Source organism: Chelmon rostratus, chromosome 22 (assembly GCF_017976325.1).
Source record: "Chelmon rostratus isolate fCheRos1 chromosome 22, fCheRos1.pri, whole genome shotgun sequence".
NCBI classification, from domain to species: Eukaryota; Metazoa; Chordata; class Actinopteri; order Chaetodontiformes; family Chaetodontidae; genus Chelmon; species Chelmon rostratus.
Genome location: NC_055679.1, coordinates 19,910,320 through 19,931,305, shown reverse-complemented (window position 1 = coordinate 19,931,305; position 20,986 = coordinate 19,910,320). Strand labels below are relative to the sequence as shown.

Sequence of the window (20,986 nt, the reverse complement as noted above, 5' to 3'; positions counted from 1 at the left end):
ATTGTTTTCCTCATCAGATAGCTGCCGTTAAAAGAGTGAGACGAGAACGAAGAAGAAGAGGCAAACGTTTTCTATTTGAAGGCCTGTGTGTGTACGGTGATCTGTAGGCCTGAAAACTGTTAATCCATTAAACAGTTAATCTGCGACCTCATCATTCATGTTAGAGCAGCTGGAGGAGACAGAAAGTTAGCGTGAAGAAACATTAAATCCATTTTGTTTCCTTCCAACACCCGAGGTCAGGAGCGCGTGAGACAATGACGTCACCCTTTGTCTCGAGATAAAGGGTGCACTCGTTTGATTCTCAGTCTCGCCTGGGCGGGCGGTGCAGCCGCGGTGTTACGCAGAGTTCTGTTACTCGTCAGATTCTGCAGCTGATTCTGTTCTATGTTCCCACCGCGCGTTTATCACAACCTAAAAGGCACTTTAACAGTTTTTATTTTCAAGTCATCACACCGTCTCGTCACAGACTCTGACGGGTCACATATTCAACCGATGAAGGATGAACCGTCAACACGTAACAAAAGTACCAGACCGGCAAATACGGTAAAAACATCCATCCGACGATGGACTGAAACTCCTCTGTGATCCTCCGTGGTTTAAAGTTTAATTTAAACCAATTAAATTATGGAAATAACGGTTATATCAGTTAATTTAACAGCCAAAAAGTTGGAAAGGAAGTCTCAACAAACGTTAGTTAGCTTTAACCGTCGTTAGCTAGCTGCTTAGCTAGGCGCTAACTTCAACCTCGACTGTGAAACTGAAGGCAGCGCGGTGTCTGAGCCGAGACTTCAGTCCATGAGCAGGTGTGCAGGTGTGCAGGTGTCACTTTTCCACATTCTTGTGAATACTTTAGGACATTTATTTCCTCTTCTCTCCGGGAGGGCGGGGGACTGTCTGACTTACTCTGACCGCCTAGCATCTATCTAACAGGGGTGCGTCTGATTCACGACCCGCTAAGCACCGGAGGAGCAAACAGATTCATATCCATCTCACTGTATAATGAAATACTGGATAAATAATGATTATTTTAAGTAAGTTGAATTATTTCTCGCTACGTTACATATCGAAAAATAAATGAGCTGAAGATCAGAGTGTGCAGAATAAAATAACGATGAGCAACAATGCCAACATGATGGCTACAAGGTAATAAAGATTAGAAGTGTGAACATTTAGTGTGGTGATAAGCTGATTTCAATCAGTTATTACAGACAGAGAATCCAAACAGGTTTCCAGCTGGAGGTTTTAAATTGGAAACATATCCAGATCTACTACTGTCACACCCAATTACTCCACCACAGACCCCGTCATAAAGTAACAGCAAGTACAGTCACCTGCCTGTCCTCTGGGTCACCTGCCTGTCCTCCGGGTCACCTGCCTGTCACCTGCCTGTCCTCCGGGTCCCCGTCCTGTGAGCAGTATTTGGTGCTCTGTCTCTTTAAATGCCTCGTGTTGTTACAGGAAGTGTGAGGGGTGTTTCCAGCTGATCTGCACAACAGAAGGACCAGAGTGTCCCTCAGCAGCCCGACCTGCCTTCTCCTTTCTGGGCTACCACAGCAGAGCAGACCCGCACCGGCCACCGGCAGGTCTGCAGCGGCGCAGTGAAGGTTTTATTCGGGATTAGCTTCAGGTGTCGCCCCCCCTCCCTGCTCTGCGCTCCCTTTAGCCGTCTGCTAGCTGCCGTGAACCGGTGCCGTCGGTAGCTGTTAGCCCGGACTGTCATGATCCCAGCTCGGAGATGGCGTCCTTCCCCGGTTTGTGTAAGGCTGTCGGGCCCGCGGAGGAGGAGAACGGAGAGCTGGACGGCTCTCTGCAGCAGATGCTGAAGGCCATCGCCGACGAGAGGAACCGACTGAACATCCGACAGGAGATCAGCGGGCTGGGTGAGCCGACCGTCCGTTCTTCATTGTCTGTGGCCCAGTTAGTAGTGAGCAGCGTGGTGGCTCCCTGCTGCTGTCTTCAGCTCACATCATCTCCTTTCTTTCTGTTTACACTGTCTTAATGAACAGGATCAGGACTTTAAGGTCGCGAGGCCTCAGAGCTCCAGGTGCACTCTGTCTCACCTGGTTTCTACCGATTGAACTGAGTGAAGCTCAGTGTCACCTGACATGATGGAGGAAGTATTCAGACCCTTTACTGCAGTAAAAGTACTCACACCACACTGTAAAAATACTTTGTCACTAGTACAAGTTCTGCTTTGAGAGTAAAAGTATGTCAGTATGATGAAGAAACTGTACTTCAAGTATTGAAAGAAAAAGTACCGGAGCAGTAAAATGTCCCGTCCGTGTAATTATTCTTTTCATTCTGGATCAATCTGCTGATTATTTCGTCCATTAATCGATCGATCGTTCGGTTTGGAAACATTGTGAAAATAGTGAGAAATGTGGTGACGACGAGGCCAAAGTGACGCCTTCATGACTTCATCACAGCACATGTGCTTCAGCCACAGTGAAGAAGAGACGCTCTGCTGTAAACATTTTATTAAGATCAGACTTTAGCTGAACACCCTGATCATTTTAAAGACCTTTCTCAGGTCTGTATCTATTTGTACGAACAGCGTTGTCTTAAAGTGATGGATTTTTGAATGTAGTTTGTTCTGAGAGGAGAGGGATCAACATAAACCTTTATTTGTTGTAGACGGTCGATGAAGGGAAATAATAGAAAAGTCTAATATTTGGATTTCAGTGTGAGGATGTTCACGATGTCTATTGGCTGAATCTCAAAGTTTATGATGACCTCATCCTACCATGAGGAAGTGAATTTCAGCGTCATGTTTAAAGCAGGAAGAGCTGATGCGTGGTGTTACCTCACAGGTGTTCTGTTGTGTCAGCTGCTGTTTCTTCTCTCAGACTCTGTGGTCTGTCCTGGATTCAGACTCTGTGGTCCGTCCTTGATTCAGACTCTGGGGTCTGTCCTGGATTCAGACTCTGGGGTCTGTCCTTGATTCAGACTCTGGGGTCTGTCCTTGATGGTCCTCTACGAGCTGCCGGGTGTGAGTCCGGTCTGAGAGCACCAGCAGTGACTCAGGTCTTTCCTGAGATTCACTCATCTGATTCTGATCAGCCAAATCAGCTATCATGATTGGTTGCTATGGTGATGTAAGCATCATTCCGATTGTTCCCGTTCTCCTGAATGGAAATGAGTGTGTACAGAGTTCAATGAATAGCGGATATTGATCTGTGTTTCAGTGAAGTATCGACGTTCTTCTAGTTGACCTTTGACCCCATGAAGTCAGACAGATTAGAGTTTGAGTTCACGTCACGACTCCAGAGTTTTTAACTTTGATGTTTCTGCAGCACAGCAGAGAGAGAGAAGTCGTGAACAGAAAATAGATCGTGGTTTTCACACATTAAAGGTGGCTGAACACACACCAACACACTCGTAGTGCTGTTAATAGTAAAGCTCGAGGCCCGGCTCCGTCCCTGTTGTTTCATCTGTGCAGCGTTTGGTTGAAAATCTGATCTGGCATCTTTTATAGTTTTCATGTATAATTAGCAGAGATCAGATCATTTTAAACACGTGGTATCAAAGAAAGTTGTCTGGTGTTGTTTATTGATTATGAGCACTGGTCTCTGGTCAGGTGTGTCTCCTGGAATCAAACATGAATGTGATGAAACACACACACATCATGTTCTTGGTGAGTTAAACACCCACATTTGAAGCGAACTGGCCCGGAGCTGAAAGGGTTAAAGTTCAATGTTGACATGCAGCCGATGCTCCAAACAGAACGTTTGAAATGACAGATGATGATGAAGATGTCTCACAGAAGTCCAGATGTCAGGAGGGAAGGATGGAACCTGAACGTCACACAGCATCAAACCCATCAAAGATGAAGCTGTGACCCTTGAACACATCACAGTGTGGAGAAAACTGAGGGTTCATCTCCACAGCACAAATTCATCAGTTTAAAACCTGTCGAGTCACATTCATCAGCTCCTGGTTTCATTCCTTCATTATTACCAGCTGCGTCTGCTGCTCTGGTAATGAAACCCAACACTTCCTGCACAGGTGTTTCACAATAAAAGCCTTCAAGCGGCTCAAAGGGCCTGATTTCTGTTTGTGGAGTGTTTTTTAAAGTGAAACATCTGCAGGAAGTCGCGTTTGAACAGTGATTGAAACAAAAAGATCTAAACTTTGTGTCATTCCAGTTTAATATTTCTTCTTACCTCATAAAAAACAGATTGAACAGCTGTCAGTGGTACAGCAACTCGTCCTTTAGTAGCTTCTCAGACACATTCAGCTTCTCTGATGGTCAGAAAACAGGACAAACCGTTCATTCCTCTTGTGATCTGTGATGTGATTTGATGTGTCATTAATGAGTCCAGGTGTTAATCTCTTTATCCAATCACCTGTTGACAAAGTGCTGACCCTCGCTCCATCCTCGCTGTGAACCACTGAGCCTTTCAGTCATGATGCTCTCACCTGTTAGCACTGAAGCTCAAACCAGAGGGATGTGGTGCAGGTGATTCCTCCGGCTCATAGAAGCTTTTATTGAAGAGCGTGTGACACGAAATATCAAACATATCCTGTAACGTCTGGAGTCAGACCGGAGCAGAACCAGCCGAGAGGCGAGACGGAGAGACGGACATCAATGATTCAGGTTTAATTATCCCTCCACACTGAGCCGTGGCTCTCTGCCGGCTATAAATAGTCCGACATCAGTCTGCAGCTTCACTGTGGAGCAGCGTGTGGTTCAGAGATCGATCGATCGAAACTGAGATCTGCTCTCCGTGAAGCGCGCGGCGTGACGAGTGTTACTGTACGGCAACAATAAGTGTGACTCGCTGCGATCGACGCGATGAGTACAAACCCGGCTGAATGCTTAATGCAGGCGCTGATCTGAGGTCTGATTCAGTCACATCATCATCCGAACACTGCAATCACACGTCTTCATGACAGACTCTGGATCAGCTCAGGCTATAAGCAGATAGTGTGTGTGTGTGTGTGTGTGTGTGTGGCTGCAGGACATCAGACAGAAGGAGACCACAGTGGGAGGCCTCCCATCTGTTTACATTGTTCTCTGTGTGTGTGTGTGTGTGTTCGTGTGTGTGTGTGTGTGTGTGTGTGTGTGTGTGTGTGTGTGTGTGTGTGTGTGTGATCCATGCATACGATATTACAACTAAAGTAATACATTCAAATGAAATGTGGCACCGTGAGGCCTTCAGGGTCACCCACTCTGTTGGAAGTAATTCCGTCTGTCTGTCATCTCTGGCCTCTCAGCTCCACGGCAGAACATCAGAACATCAGAACGTGGTCTCTGCAGACTTCCTGTTCATGTCATTGTCATGTCTTCTGTCGTGGTTGTATTTGTTTCTACAGACAGAAGTTCTGCAAAGAACTTCAGTATTTCTCAAGAAAAAAGCAAATGTTGGAGGAAATTGTGAAAAAATGATTTGGTGGACTCTTGAGGGGCCCTGACCCCCAGGTTGGGAACCACTGCCTTACGTGGTTCTTGTGTGTTTGAGGTGATTCTTATGAAGTCCAGTGGTCCTTTAGGAGGTTCTGGTGATCACTGAGGTGATTCTGGAGTCTTATAGGAGGGTCCTTTTAGCCAGTTCTAGTGGTCCTGTCTGAGGTTCCTGTGATAATTCAGGAGGTTCACTGCAGGTGGTTGCAGCGTTCGTTTTTAGTGGTCAATGAGAAGGTTTGAGGGTTCCTTTCAGAGGTTACAGGCGTCCTTTAGCAGTTCGTAGTGGCCTTGTGGTCACTGAGGAGGTTCTAGTGGTTCCTCAGTCGGTCATAGTGCACAACGAGGAAATTAGAGATTGAATTTGTGTTTGAGTGAACGTGTCAGTCTTATATTTCTAAACCTTTAACCTCTGTGGCTCAGTCAGCACCGAGTCTCCGTTCATCCATCCATCCTTTCATCCAGGTCACCGGAGCTCTGACAGCGAGCTCCCACCAAGCGTTATATAACCGCCATGAAAAATACAAGAGCCCAACACGCTCCTGGTACTCCTCTCCAGAGCCAGCAGAGAGGGATTCTGGGTGATTCAGCTCACTTTCATCAGATGAAGAGTGATAGTGAACACAGTCGATGTATTTTTAAAACGGGATGAGCAGATAAAAATAGAGCAGAACCTTCGTGAAGGTCTCAGAGGCTGAACTGAACTCCGCTTCGCTCTGGAACAACACGAACGCTCGCCGACGTGCAGACAAACGGGAAACTTTCACACCTTTTGAAATGACACTTTCACACCATGTGAACTGTGAGAGTAAAGAACGAAATGAGTGGAATGAGCAGCGACCCGGAGAGTTCGTTAACATAAATGTAACCACGCCCCATTAAACACCTCTCATGGTTCTGTTGGGGGGTTAGACTCAACCACCAGGTCAGAGTTTCACTGTTCCGTCTGCTGTGTTCAGGTGTAGGTGTGGTGGTGATGGACATGCAGCACCATCAAACACCAAAGCTGTACAGAAAGCTAGTAAGAGGCCCTTGAGTCGAGCTCTTCCTCTGGCTGGGACGCTGTTTCCCGTCGCTGCTCAGATGTGGCGTTCAGCGACGGCTGCGGCTTTCTGGAAGCTTCTGCTCTCTGTTTGCCAGCAGGTTGTGTTCACTGACTCACCTCCGCCCGAGAAGATCCAACGAAGTCAAAGTTTATTAAAAGCCTTCATGCTTTTACTTTGACGAGTCTGAAGAGTTATGTTGATTAAAGAACGTTGATTTAATAAAAACAGATGAACTCATTAAATCCGATGAATCACTTTATTCGATTTTGTTTGAGTTTTGTTTTTTTTAGGTTGGTGACGTCATAAAATATGATTCAGGTTATGAACTGAAGTTTTCATGATGCTTGAACTCGTCCATGATGTTAACGATCAGACCGACAACATTCAACCTCGACATGAGAATTAGATTTTGATTCATGTCGTCTTGATTTCAGCTTGTTCCTACAGAAATTTTAATTTAAACCTGTTAGTATTTTAATATTTGCGGCCACAGACGTCCATAGATATATATTAATTAGATATGTCAGAAATAATGAGGCTCTCTGGATTCCTGATCACCTGATTCTTTAGTGTTTCAGTGAAAGCTGGAAGGAGGTGACGTCTTCTGTTACAGCTCAGGTGTTTAAATCAAATCAAAGCCTGATCAGGTCAAAGCAAACAAGATTAATCCTCCGAGTCCAACATTAAATTAACCTAATTCCATTTCTGCCTGTGAAATTAAATCAAATGCCAACACAGTGTTTTTGTTTCCATTACAGAGCTCACATCCCTTCATTGAGCTCACAGTAACCTTATTTCTATTCAACCAGAGTAAAAGTCAACCAAAATCTAGATTCAGGTGATCCAGAGCTGCTTTCATTCGTCACACTGAGCTGCAGGCCGTCGGTCTGATCAAATAAAGTTAATTAACCCCGACACGCTGCAGCTAATCCCGAAGAAGGCGATCAAAGTGTGGATGTTTGTTCTGATAAGTGAACGTACAGCCTGTTTTAAAGATGGATTTAACCGTCCGGACGGAAGATAAACAGGATTAAGACGAGTTAAAGCTGTTAAAAGAAAAAACAGTGAAAAACACTTTGGACTGAAAGGTGTGAAGGCTTTTATTGTGAAATAGCAGCAGGAAGTGTCAGGCTGCTTTCCTGTTTTTGTGGGTGATGAAGATCTGAGGGAGCCTCAAAGCTCCAGAATGAATTGTTAAAGGTTAAAGGAGCAGAATTAAAACAGAAAAGGACTTTCAAAGTGTTTTAAGATGAAGATTAAGATTTTAAAAGCTTTTTTATTCATAACGTGTCATGACCTAATTTATATGATTTCTAACGTTCTACACTTTCATGTGTTACACCAACGTTTACTCTGCACATCGCTTTGTTTAACATTTAGATATATATTTTATATATTTTGTGGTGTTAAACTTTTATTTCAGGATTAGTAAAGTTCTGTTCTGTGCTCATCCTGAAGTCACGTTTTGCGTTTATTTTAATAACTAAGTGCTTTGTCCTCCTCTGCCTGGTTGCCCGGTAACAGTTGCCGGGTGGCAGGCAGGTGCCTCGGCCTGTAGAAAGGTAGCAGAGCACCTCGAGGTGACGGAGGGCGCCCGGCGTCTGAAACACACGCCGTCAGTGTGACGATCAGCTTCTTTATGGTCTCTGATTGGTTTTCAAAATAAAAAGCATGTGAGTGTGATAATCCAGCAGTGTGTAAATGATTTATCAACCGTAGAGAATAACGGAATAATGAAGTGTGATGAAGCAGTCTGACCACAGAACAACTTCCTGTTTCATCAAACGCTCAGACTGACAGAGTTTAGCTTCCATGTTTCTGTTTCTCCTGTTTCATCTGTTCGGTTTGTAGGAGTGATGAGCAGGTGGTTTTCTTCATCACAGTCAGAGCTGCCTCTGACCGCCGGCAGCCATGTTTGTGTGTGTTCACCATCGTGTGTGTGTGTGTGTGTGTGTGTGTGTGTGTGTGTGTGTGTTTGCAGGTTGTTTTAAGGATGACCGCATCGTGTTCTGGACCTGGATGTTCTCCACGTACTTCATGGAGAAGTGGGCGCCCCGACAGGACGACATGCTGTTCTACGTCCGCAGGAAGCTCGCCTACGTCAGCGCCGACAACACGGAGGGAAAAAAGGTGACGAGCGGCAGATTTATGTTCCAGAGGTTCAGCTGGGACGACGGGTCGATCGATCGGTCGATCCGTCGATCGACAGACAGTCGTCTGTTTTAATCTGCTTCTCTGTCAGAATTTTCTGCTTTTCTGTTTCCTCTCATTTAAATATCTTTTAATTTCCCACTGAACAAAACTAAGAATTTAAGACTTTTTGACATTTCATAAACGAAACGATCAAAAAAACAAATAAGTTTGAAAATAATTTGTAGATGAATTGATAATGAAAGTAACTGTTAGTTACAGTTGTGGGTTTGATTCCTTCAGGAAACGTGAACTTAAATTAACAGATCACTTTAAAAATCCTGAAACTAAACTGTGATCATCTGGAAGCCAACAAACAGACCACCTTAAATACCAGAATACTAAATCAACAGGAATCATTTCATCATTTCCTTCACTGCAGAGATCATTAGTCTCTGTGTTCTCCGTCAGTCACTGAAGAATCGTCTGAACGTTGAAATAATCGAGTCGACGTTGATCCTTCAGTCATCGGCAGTTTCAGCTCGGAGGAATCACTGATCTCAGATCAGATGATCATCAGGAGAGGCCACAGCTCAGTATTCACTGTCTTTAGTTTGCATGTTGAACCTTCCAGCAGCGTTTCTCCAGCTTCAGCTTCAGCCTCAGCTTCAGCCTCAGCTTCAGCCTCAGCTTCAGCCTCAGCTTCAACTTCAGCCTCAGCTTCAGCCTCAGCTTCAACTTCAGCCTCAGCTTCAGCTTCAGCCTCAGCTTCAGCTTCAGCCTCAGCTTCAGCTTCAGCCTCAGCTTCGGTTGAACTCTCAGCTGGAGGAGAAGCGCTCTGAGGTTTCAGCCTGTCTGTTAAACAGCTGCAGTGATCAGACAGCTCGTACCTGTGACAGGTGTTCACCTCCTCAGATCACACTCAGGTGTTTCTGTTCCTCAGAAACTGACTCATGTTTCAGCTCCGTCTTTAGCAGCGTCTCCAGAACAAACCAGCAGTGCTTCTTATTTTCTTCTTCTGCTGTTTTCACGGCGATGCGACGACCACTTCGGTCTGCCCTTCTTCTTCTCCTCTTCCTGTCGTGATGAAGGTGGATGAGATGATGGTGACTGAGACAAACGGCAGCGACCCACCGTCAGTCTGTCGTCTCTAAAATCAGAATCCAGCTTTATTTAAACACCTCAGACAAACTGTCTGCGAATAAACAGCTGATCTGATAAAACAGAAAACAAACTTTAAGAATATAAAACTCTGTTTTTACCTGGAATTGTGTTTTTTTTTCCAATATTTTAACAACTAAAATCGAGTAAATTCAACAAAGTAGAATTTATCATTCAAATGTCTGTTTTTTAAAGTTTAAATATATAAAAACTAATAATATGTGAGCTAACACACAGCTGATGATGCTCTGATCTCTTCTTCTCTAATTAAACATTGTGAGGAACGCTCATCTGGATCGACTCGGCCCGCCTTTTGTAGTTTGTCCTACATCCTCCTCCGTCCCTGGTTGCTATGGTTACTCGCCATTGTTCTGTGTCCAGGTCAGGTTAACAGCTCCCATCATCTCGGCCTCTGTTTCATCCGACAGAGAAACAACTGACTGCAGCCCTGTGTGTGTGTGTGCGTGTGTGTGTGCGTGTGAGTGTGCGTGTGTGCGTGCGTGTGTGAGTGTGTGTGCGTGCGTGCGTGTAGACGAAGTGAAACAGGAACTGACCGGTTTTGTTCCAGAAAAACCTCATTTAATGTCACTATTGAAGCAAACAAGTTAAAGTTGAAGTCGCCCTGAACTCTCTGATGTTCGTGTTACTGTTCTGAAGGACAAATTCAAAGTACTAAACACATGATGATCTTATAGAATATGATGCATCGCTGCAGATTAAACCAGCCAACAGGATATAAAGTAGTTCAGATGAGCTCAACCTGAAACATCTACAGCAGTAAAATGCAGCAGGAACATGAATCACAACATAAACACTGTGTTTCAGGTCAGGCTGCAGCTTCTTCTCTGGTTCCTTGCAGTATTCTGTCAGTGTGTGTTGGTCAGGAGGCTCAATCTGTGCACTTCAGTCAAATCTTTATTTAAACAGGCCTGATAACGGTTCATGTCTGCAGGGAGATACCAGGTCTCCACACGCCAGGTTTCGTATCGCTCACAAACCGTTTAGAGCACAGGAGTGGTTGCCATGGTTACACTGTGAGTGTGTGCGCGACGGCGATGGGAAATACCTGTCACGGAGGAAGCTGATGACTCGACACGCAGTAAAATAACCGTCAGAGTTAACGTGACGCTCGTTTTCTGTCTTTAGCTTTTAAAGCAACGGTAACACAAAAATATAATTTAAAGACGGCGAGTTCAGAGGAAGTCAGGTCGTCCTGCGTCATGGAACAGGAAGTGAACAGAAACACTGGCTGGATAAAAGCTGCTGACTGTGCAAGTAAATGTCTGAAACTGACAATACAACAACATGATGAAGCACAGATACGTTTTGTTATTTACACACTTTTTAGAAGATTTGCAAATGTACATAAGATTTGTTGAAGTAAAGCAAATATTACAGTTTCATTTGAATATTTATTTGTACACACAGGACTGATTGTGTTGCTACGATGTATCCATACACACTGTGTCCATCAAATTAGGCTTAAATTAAATGGAGTTTGGCTGACAAGTCAAATAATTTGAACTATAATAAGATATAAACCTGGTCCCACAGCAGCGGCCAGGTGTGTACCTGTACATCAGAGCTCCACAGTCATGATTACAGCTGCTGTTGATATGAAGAGTAGTTCTGTAGATTTTTAATAAATTAGTAAAAACGTCCATCAACCTGTTTTTAATTGTTATTTAGTGTAAGAACGACATGACGGTGTTCTGCATGGAAAGCAGGACTGTCCACAGTGTCCCGTCTCATTATGGACTGTCCCGTTACATCACGGCACGTCTCGCTCTGATCTGCCTGCAGCAGCTCGTCCTCCGTGTCTCCGCTCTCTGACGTCGAGCTGATGTGGCAGGAAGTCTTCAGAATCCCGGTTCCTCTCTGTTGCCGGTTCTGACGGAGTGTCGGCTGTGTTTCAGGTGGAGGTGGAGGTTTACAGGAGAGACTCCAAGAAGCTGCCCGGCCTCGGGGACCCAGACATCGACTGGGAGGAGAGCGTCTACCTGAACCTCATCCTGCAGAAGGTGAGCGGCAGTCGCGCTGACGAGTAGAGCTGCTACTCAGATGTAGTTCATGACACAGCCCAGCATACGCAGGCTTCATCCTCGAGAGCTTCAATGTGATTTTTTTATTACAAAGACCTCATGGTGGTGCTGGAGGAAACCACCAGGACTCATCGTCATGTAACGGTGGTCCAGCAGACTTCAGCTGCAGACGCGCAGAAAGCTTTTGACCCTTTTGTTTCAGACAATTAACATTTTGTCACATGGCTTCAAACTTTACTTTCAGCAAATACTGCGAGACTCTGAAAATAATAATTCATCACAACATTTTGTTATAAGAAAGGATTTCAACCCAATTAAATCCAAATATTACAGGTATAAAAACCAGCGATTAACATCAAATATCTTCGTATGCAGATGATGTGTTGTTTTATCTTAGATGTCCATGACCGATGTGAGTTTTATAAAGATTTATGGACTAAAAGTTAAACGTAGGAAAGACCAGGTCAGGATTATCTACAGGAGATAAAACCATTTGTGTTTGAGATCACAAACAAAAAAAGGGAATTTTGAACATCCACAACAAATTTCCAGGTGATTTGGCCTGACTTTTAGTTCTGGATGTGAAAAAGTGTCCAACTGATGTCAAGCTGCTCGTGTATTTGTTAGGAATTTGGAGTGATTGTGCAAAATCGATTAATTAGACTAATTAGATATGAAGCCGTTATCACTGGACCGGACGGTACAACATGAGCTAAAGAGACCAAACAAACATCAGAGCAGCAACATGTCGTGAGTGTTCAGTCTGCGTCCACGCAGGAAAAGACAGGAAGTAAAAAACATGAGAAAAGTTTGACTGAAGCCCACAATAACCTGAAACTCTGCCGCCTTCAGCTGGACTACGTGGTGACGTGCGCCGTCTGCACGCGCTCAGACGCGGGAGATATCCACATCCACAAGAAGAAGTGTCAGGTAGGAAAACGCACAGCTCCGCAGCAGCAGCAGCAGCGCTCACGTCCGCTGCCTGTTGACCTTCATTCATTCTGCCTGTGACGCTTCACAGGAAGTGTTCGCGTCTCCCAGCAAGCACGCCATGGACAGCAAAGGAGAGGAGTCCAAGATGAGCTACCCGAACATCTTCTTCATGATCGACAACTTTGAGGAGGTGACTTTAGTCTTGTCATACTTAGTACTCACTATACCACTTACTGTAACCACAAGTTAACTTTAACTGCAGCTTACTTTGACCACGACTTCTGTACTTTCAGTAAGTTACATGTATTTCTACACTGTCGTACTTTTACTTAAGTAAAAGATCTACTGCAGGTATTTTCTGGTCATTTGAAGAGTCCAACTTGAAAATAAAAACATGCAGCGATGCCATCAGCTTGTGAACAACAGGGAGTGAAACCCGAGCACAGGCGGTCCTGAATGGGTTGTAAACAGGAAATTGGTGCAGAAGTGCAGAAAGTGGCGCTCCCCTCAGTGATGAAGTCTTTACTCTGCAGACGCCACAGCAGCTGATGGCGTCCGGTTCTGGTTGCTGAGTCGATCCAGTCGATGCTGCCGGTTTAATGAAGTGCGACCGTTTCTTCACTCCGAGTTAACGCCTCGTTTTATTGGTCGACTGGAGGGAAAAACACCAGATCGGACATTTCTCTCCTGGGAGGAAATCAATGAGCGTTTTTTGGTGCTCAGAAGCGAGAAAAAACAGTTTAGTGAGAACTCGAATAAAAACTTCAGTGCAGCTGAAACGGCCAACAGTCGCTTTGTTTGTGTGTGTTCTGCGTGACAGAATGTATGCAGACGATGACGGTCTCTTTGTGTAGGTGTTCAGTGACATGACGGTGGGCGAGGGGGAGATGGTGTGTGTGGAGTTGGTGGCGAGCGACAAGAGCAACACCTTCCAGGGCGTCATCTTCCAGGGCTCCATCCGCTACGAGGCCCTCAAGAAGGTCTACGACAACCGGGTGAGAAGCTGCAACCTCTGTGCTTAGGGACAGCGAGGCGTTAAGCTAAATGCTAACGGCAGCATGCTAACATGACAATATAACATGCTAATGTGTAGCAGGTATAATGCTAATGGTGATGCAAAATCATACATTCTATTTGTGTCTTCATCGACTGTCCCAAGAATTAAGCTTTCTGCTCAAATTCATGATGTTACATTATGTAACAAGCTAATGTGCTAAATATTAGCATGTCAACATGTTAACTGTACCATGCTAAAATGCTAACACTAGCTTTATACTGCTCAGGTTTTGGGTTAATTTTCTTTAATGGTTCTGGTTCAGTATTTGTATTACAAATTAAACAACATGAAACATATATTAATGCTAATGCTGCATCATAACATGCTAACAGTAGCATGTTATGATGCTAACATGGATTCACATTACAAGGTATGCAAACATACTAACATCAGCATGTCAACATACATATAGTTAGCACAGTTACTTGTGCATGTTAGTATGGTACTGTTAGCATATTGTCCTGCTAAGGCTAATGTTATGTAGGAGCTACTGTAATCTGTTACTGACTGTAAATAAGAGTCATGTAATTATGACTTGGTTGTTTCTTGGATTTGACGCATCTGAAAGCTCAGCTCTGCGTTTAAATTGATGCTAATTAATAACAACATGCATGAAAAAGCAAATAAACTCATGACTCCCATCAGCCGAAATCTGTCATTCAATTAAAGTAATTAAATACAAATTTAACAAATCCGGCCTGTACACAGTGTACACAGTGTACACAGTACACAGCGTATCTTTGACTGCATGTTGAGGTTCTTCACGTGTGAACGCTGCAGGTGAGCGTAGCTGCTAAGATGGCCCAGCGGATGTCTTTTGGTTTCTACAAATACAACAACATGGAGTTCGTGAGGATGAAGGGTCCTCAGGGCAAAGGTCACGCAGAGATGGCCGTCAGCAGGGTGCCGACGGGCGACACCTCCCCCTGTGGCACCGAGGAGGACCAGGTGTCACCGATGCACGAGAGGGTGAGAAAAACAAACGCACACCGTGTGACCTGGATGCAGTGCTGGAAAGTACATTTATTTCAGTACTGCACTTGAGTACAGTTACAAGGTACTTGTACTTATGTTGAGCAGTTCCACTTTGAACTACTATATTTCTACTGCACTACATTCATTGGATACTTGTGAATGTACACGTGAATGCATCAGTGGCTATAATCCAATAATATAAGATATCCTGAAAGGGAACGTTCAGCGTAATGAGTCATTTTACTTTAAGTATGAAGCTAATAGTTTTATATCTCCACTTCAGTAACATGTGGAATGCAGTACTTGTACTTCTACTCTGTTATTACTGCTTTTACCTGAGTTAAAGATTTGACTGCTTCCTCCACCACATTCATTATAATATAGAATACTGGATACAGATACAAGCCTTAACGTTAGCATGTCAACATGTCAGTCTCACAGTAACGTTGCTGCTAAAACCTGCTAACCATGCTAACATACGTCTTTAAAAAAGGTTTTACAACACGTCATGTTAACATGCCAGCAAAATGCGTAGACTACTATCATTAGCATACTAGCCTGCTAATGCTAGCATAAAGATGGCTTTCTAGAGTTCAAAACTGACCTAAGATTAAACCAAAAGCATAGCATTGAGCTAGCATTAGAGGCTAATGATGCCTGTGCAATGTAAAGAGTTCAAATGTATGTAGGTACAACAACAGCAGGTAGCACCAAAATCAATCAATCAATCAATCAACGATGATTCAAATCATCCTCAGCTGCTGTTTATGATCAAATATTCAGAAATCATCAGCAGTTTTTCCAAGTTTGTGCTGAATTAGTTTGAAAATGAAGAATTATAAATATTAAATGTCCAATAAATGATGAGTTGCATCATAAAACACTAAACTGAAGCTTTGTTCTGTATGTTTGTTAACAACTTTAATGATTAAAGTCTTAAAGATGCATTTAAAATCTGGTCTGATTTAAATTTAAATTTAAAGGCATCATAAAAACCCAGCGTGGCGTTTTCCAGCCGGCAGATGAAACCAGAGCAGGAAGTCACACTTCAGTTTTCTTCACTTCTTCCTGTTTGTCTGCGGCTGCGAATAAACAGAAGAGAAAACCCAAAAACCTTCAGCTCAGCAGCTCCGAGCCGACAGCGAACGCCACACGAGTCCGTTCAAAGACCTGAAATCAGGTCAGGATCAATAATGAATGCTGCCGGCGGGATGATGCATCATTTAAACATCCGTCCTGCAGATGTGTGTCACGGCCGTCTGATGGAGTCATTTATTTATGTTTCACTGCAGAAAAAACAAAGATTCACATTTACCAAAACTTCCTGCTCTTCACCGTGAAGATTTTCTGTTTGGAAATCAATAATTTTCTCATTTGACTATTGATCGGACACATTAAATCAATCATTAAAGTAATCGTCAGTTCCTGCCCACTTTGTTTTCACCTCCACCTGCTGAAGGAGGAACGTTTCTCCTTAAATCTGACCTGCACACCTGGAGGCACCTGCAGGGTTTATGACATCACAACTAGTTTGGAGCCAATCAGGGTCCAGTATGAAAGTCACACATGATGTGGGTCACAAACACTGAGGCTGGATTTACAGCGAGGACGATACCTGCTGCTCCATCCAGAATAACAACAGTAGAAGAAGAACTCTGATCCTTTCCTGCAGTTAAAGTACTAATACACACTGTGAAGGTACTCCACTACAAGTAGCAGTCCTGCTTCCACATGTACTTCCAGTCGCAGTGTTGGTGTATCAGTAAAATGTTGCTGTCAGTGTTTCTCATCATCTCTGATGTTTGTGGATTAATATTCCTGCTGCAGATGTTTCAGGTTGAGCTCATTTGATCTACTTTATATCCTGTTGGCTGGTTTAATCTGCAGCGATGCATCATATTCTATAAGATCATCATGTGTTTGTACAGCCACACATCTGGAGATACGTGGTTCTCACTGTCCAGTTGTGGTGGTCTTCCTCCAGGTGACGTCCTTCAGCACTCCTCCGACTCCGGAGAGGAACCGTCCCTCCTTCTTCTCTCCGTCTCTGAGACGTAAAGTTCCCCGAAACCGGATCGCAGAGATGAAGAAGTCTCACTCGGCCAACGACAGCGAGGAGTTCTTCAGAGAGGAAGAGGACGAAGGTACAGACCTCTCACTGTTCATGTGTTTGTAGCAGAGCGACTGGGCTGTGGTGATCACTGCGGCCTGCGGGGGGCGCTGTTAGCTGCGTTCTGCCTTAAACCACAGGATGATGAAACGTTAACGACAGGACGAGTGTCTCTGAACGTCAGTCATCAGTGATGCTGTGACTCAGGTGTGACCCATCAGTCTGTTCTCCACCTGTTTCAGATCTTCACACCACCACCAACCTCCGCTCTCGCTCTCTGTCGGGCACCGGGCGCTCGCTGGTCGGCTCCTGGCTCAAACTCAACCGAGCTGAAGACTACTTCCTGCTCTACTCTCACCTGACCTACGTCACCCTGCCGCTGCACCGCATCACCACAGGTCAGAGGGCACGCACGCACGCACGCACGCACAGCATCACCACAGGTCAGAGGGCACGCACGCACGCACACACACACAGCATCACCACAGGTCAGAGGGCACGCACGCACGCACGCACGCACAGCATCACCACAGGTCAGAGGGCACGCACGCACGCACACACACACAGCATCACCACAGGTCAGAGGGCACGCACGCACGCACGCACGCACGCACGCACAGCATCACCACAGGTCAGAGGGCATGCACGCACGCACGCACGCACGCACAGCATCACCACAGGTCAGAGGGCACGCACGCACGCACACACACACACACACACACACACAGAGCATCACCACAGGTCAGAGGGCACGTGCACGCACACACACACACACAGAGCATCACCACAGGTCAGAGGGCACGCACGCACACACACGCACGCACACACACACACACACACACACACAGAGCATCACCACAGGTCAAAGGGCACGCACGCACACACACGCACGCACACACACACACACACACACACACACTCAGTTAGTTGTGCTTAGTTACAGTCAGCTGTAGTTACTCGTGTTTTAGTTACGGGGCATGACTGTGACTCTTCTTCACGTGTTTCTGTCAGACATCCTGGAGGTGAGGCAGAAGCCCATCCTGATGACATAGCAGAGCCGGATCCCCTCAGAGCATCACTACCAAGTGCCTCCTGCATCAGGCCACTGAGACAACAGCAGCGCCCCCCGGTGTCCAGAGCGAGACCAACAACCAAACACCCGCTTCGGCCGGAGACGAGTCAGAGAGCGACGACCGACAAACCAGCCATTCGAGAAGTGCCTCTTCTTCTTTTCAGTTCCTGCTGAGTCCGTGCTCGTCTCCACGGAAACGGGCCCGGCGTCGGGATCACATGACCTCGGTGTGACAAGGCATTGGCTGAACTCTGACCGGGAAGAAGGAAGTGAAGAATGTGTGTTTTCTTGTAAATATCCTGCTGCTTTACTCACTGAGACGCCTCGACGGAAGCTTCTGCTTTTAACCACACGTTCTGTTCCACTTTTTCTTTTTTAATGCGTCTGTTCGACTGGACGAGAGGAGGCGGGAAACGAACCGCTTCACTCCGATTGGACGAGGTCACGGCAGCCACGTCACCTCCTGTTTATTCAAACACATTAACAGTTTCTCTCATTTAAAAACATCACGAGATTCTTCTGCCAACAACAACAACAAGCACATCCTGAGTGACCAGCCGGCGTTATTAACTAATTATTCATTATCCTTTAACCTAATCAATGACGGCAGCGTCTGTCTGATCATCAGCACGTTCATTCACTCAGCTGATGACTGAAGGAGGATCACAAAACCCCAAAACAACTTTAACTCTGATTAACTTTGATGACTTGAACATTTAACGAGATGAACCTGCTAAAACTTTATTCAGCTGGAAAAATGAAACGACAGGTGAACCAAAAAAAATCTGAATTCTAAAAACTTTATTCAAGTTTTTTCTCATGATTTTCCTCCAAATATTCAAACTGTCATCAAACAATGAATCCCTCCTTACCTGTTGCTCAGCTGACGATCAGCTGACTGACGATCAGCTGACTGACGAGTGAAGGTGAATCAGTCAGTAACATGTGTGCAGCATCTTTATCACCATCAGTGCAAACGTCACGTGGTTTCAAACAGGCAGGTGAGGAGAGGTGACGGAGGTGAACAGGGTCACGCCTCCACCCGTCCCGCAGGAGCACCTGGGGACGTTTTTCTGGTGAGACATTAACTTCAGACGGACGACAGTCGGTTCGTCTAACAGCTTTAAAATCAGCAGTTGTGATTCAACGAGTCTGAACCTTCGTGTCAGTTCAGCGTCTCCAGTCTGAGATCAGGTCCAACAGGCTGGACCCTCTATCGCAGCCCGAGCTCAGCGTGACCAGGATCCGAGGCTCAGCTCATGCTTTTAGTTTGAAGGCCGATTTTCACTTTTCACCACCGGAAAACCACAAAAATCCAGCTGTGACTTTTTACTGGCTTTTCTTTACAAACTGCGACTCACAAACTGGAAGTGACTTGAAAAACTACCGAAGGACCAACGTGAGATGATGTTAAAGGGAAAACCAGAGGAGGAAGCCACCTGATTGGATCCAGATGTGGAGAAGACAGATGTTTAAGTTTTTCTCCTGTGAGCTCCTGAAGCCTTAAATCTGACTCGAGACTCGAACGTTTCTTCTTTGTCTGTGAAACATTTGATTCTGTCGGAAACGAGCAGCCGAGGATCGACTTCATCCGTCCAGAGTCCGTCACAAGTTCCACAAAGAGCCGTCCGTCACTTCATCTGAAAATGTAGTTTTCACCAAAAACTGAACTCTGAATTTATTGTTCAAACTTGATTTTTTGGCGACACTTTGAAAAACAAATCTTTCAGAATAAAGTTGTGATTTCTGGGAAGAATTCAGAATGTGACGGGTTTTAAAAGAAAGAATCAAATCAGCTTTACTCTCAGAATATTTGGACTTTTTCCTCTGAACTTTGGGAACTTGTGACGAGTATTTTTCAGTTTGTGGACACTTCAAGACGTTTGGAGTGAAATTAACGGCTCGTTAATGAATCCATCAGTTTAAACTGGATGTTGCTGATTTCCTGATTAAATCAGTTTCAGCTGGGAAAATCCAAATTGAGCTCCCATCAGATTCACGCTGATGTTCCAGGGATGGAAACATCTGGAAATAAAGTTATTGATTTGAACATGAAAATATCTCTAAACTTATGGATCAAAGGGAAATCCAACTATAATAATAATTCTGTTATTGATTATTCTGATCGATCGGTTCTTCCTTCTGAAGTCTTCGATCGACTGTTCTCAGATCAGAGAAACACATTCTGAATCGATCGATACTGATCGGATGAAGCCATGATCGATCAGAAAATCGATTTAAAAGATTTTGTCTTCACGATGTGAGAAGTTTGACCTGATAGAGACTCATCAGACGCTGAAGCCAGTCAGCTGTTATCGATCAGTTATCGGTGATTTGCACTCAGACGAAGCCATCCTCGATCAAAGTGTTCCCGTCTGTCGTATTTAAACTTTTCCTTCACGTGTGACGAGTCGATCGCAGCTCGTCTCCTCAGTATTGACGATGATGACGATGATGATGTAGTTTATAGATCCTCCAGCTGAATGTATCCACGCTGATCAATAGCAAAGAGGCTTTAACTGAGAAACATTTGATATGAGCATAACGACAGTTTGCACTGTAAAACGCTTTTAGAACCTTTTTGGTCAAAGCTTTTTGTTGACGTCATCACTTTGATGCTCTCATGGCTTTTGTACACAGACACAGTTAACGTGCATGTTTCCATCGTTCCCTCTGTTGCTTCGTCTCGGACTCTCTGTACGTTTTCCTGTTTATTTATTGAAATACACGTTAGCAGAAAAACGGACAGCTGTGGTCTTCTCCCTCATTTCTGTTTACGGTGATTTACAGGCTTCATTTCCTAAAAGATGATTCATGTTTTCACACCTGGAGGAAAACATCTAAAATCCATCATGGCTGCTTTCATCCCCCCACTAGCGCCACCTTCAGGACAAATTTCCACTTGTACAAAAGAAAAAAAATCATTTATGTACTAGTTGAGGCCTCCAGGAGCTTTTCCTGTAGCGCCACCGTGAGGACAAACTGCAGCTCTGCAGGTATCTGATCATAAATCAAAGTACTGGACACATTCAAATGACCTGATGGTGGCGCTGGAG

General features: G+C 44.8%; 1 protein-coding gene across 1 annotated transcript; it reads left to right on the top strand.

Annotated features, from left to right (window-relative positions):
• The first annotated feature begins 334 nt into the window (after positions 1-334).
• Positions 335-20,676, top strand: kiaa0930 (KIAA0930 ortholog). Its single transcript, XM_041963725.1, has 11 exons — positions 335-543; positions 1,459-1,880; positions 8,432-8,580; positions 11,658-11,762; positions 12,636-12,713; positions 12,805-12,906; positions 13,571-13,711; positions 14,554-14,742; positions 16,733-16,892; positions 17,101-17,256; positions 17,870-20,676. The coding sequence occupies exons 2-11, from the start codon at positions 1,736-1,738 to the stop codon at positions 17,908-17,910; spliced, it is 1,266 nt and encodes a 421-aa protein (XP_041819659.1). The 5' UTR covers positions 335-543; positions 1,459-1,735; the 3' UTR covers positions 17,911-20,676.
• The last annotated feature ends 310 nt before the right edge of the window (positions 20,677-20,986 follow it).

Excerpts from the sequence above, each read along its gene's own strand:
- kiaa0930 (XM_041963725.1), top strand. The coding sequence starts at position 1,736 with ATGGCGTCCTTCCCCGGTTTGTGTAAGGCTGTCGGGCCCGCGGAGGAG. Across the intron at positions 12,714-12,804 it reads TCCACAAGAAGAAGTGTCAG|GAAGTGTTCGCGTCTCCCAG; the intron begins GTAGGAAAACGC and ends GACGCTTCACAG. Across the intron at positions 16,893-17,100 it reads CAGAGAGGAAGAGGACGAAG|ATCTTCACACCACCACCAAC; the intron begins GTACAGACCTCT and ends CACCTGTTTCAG.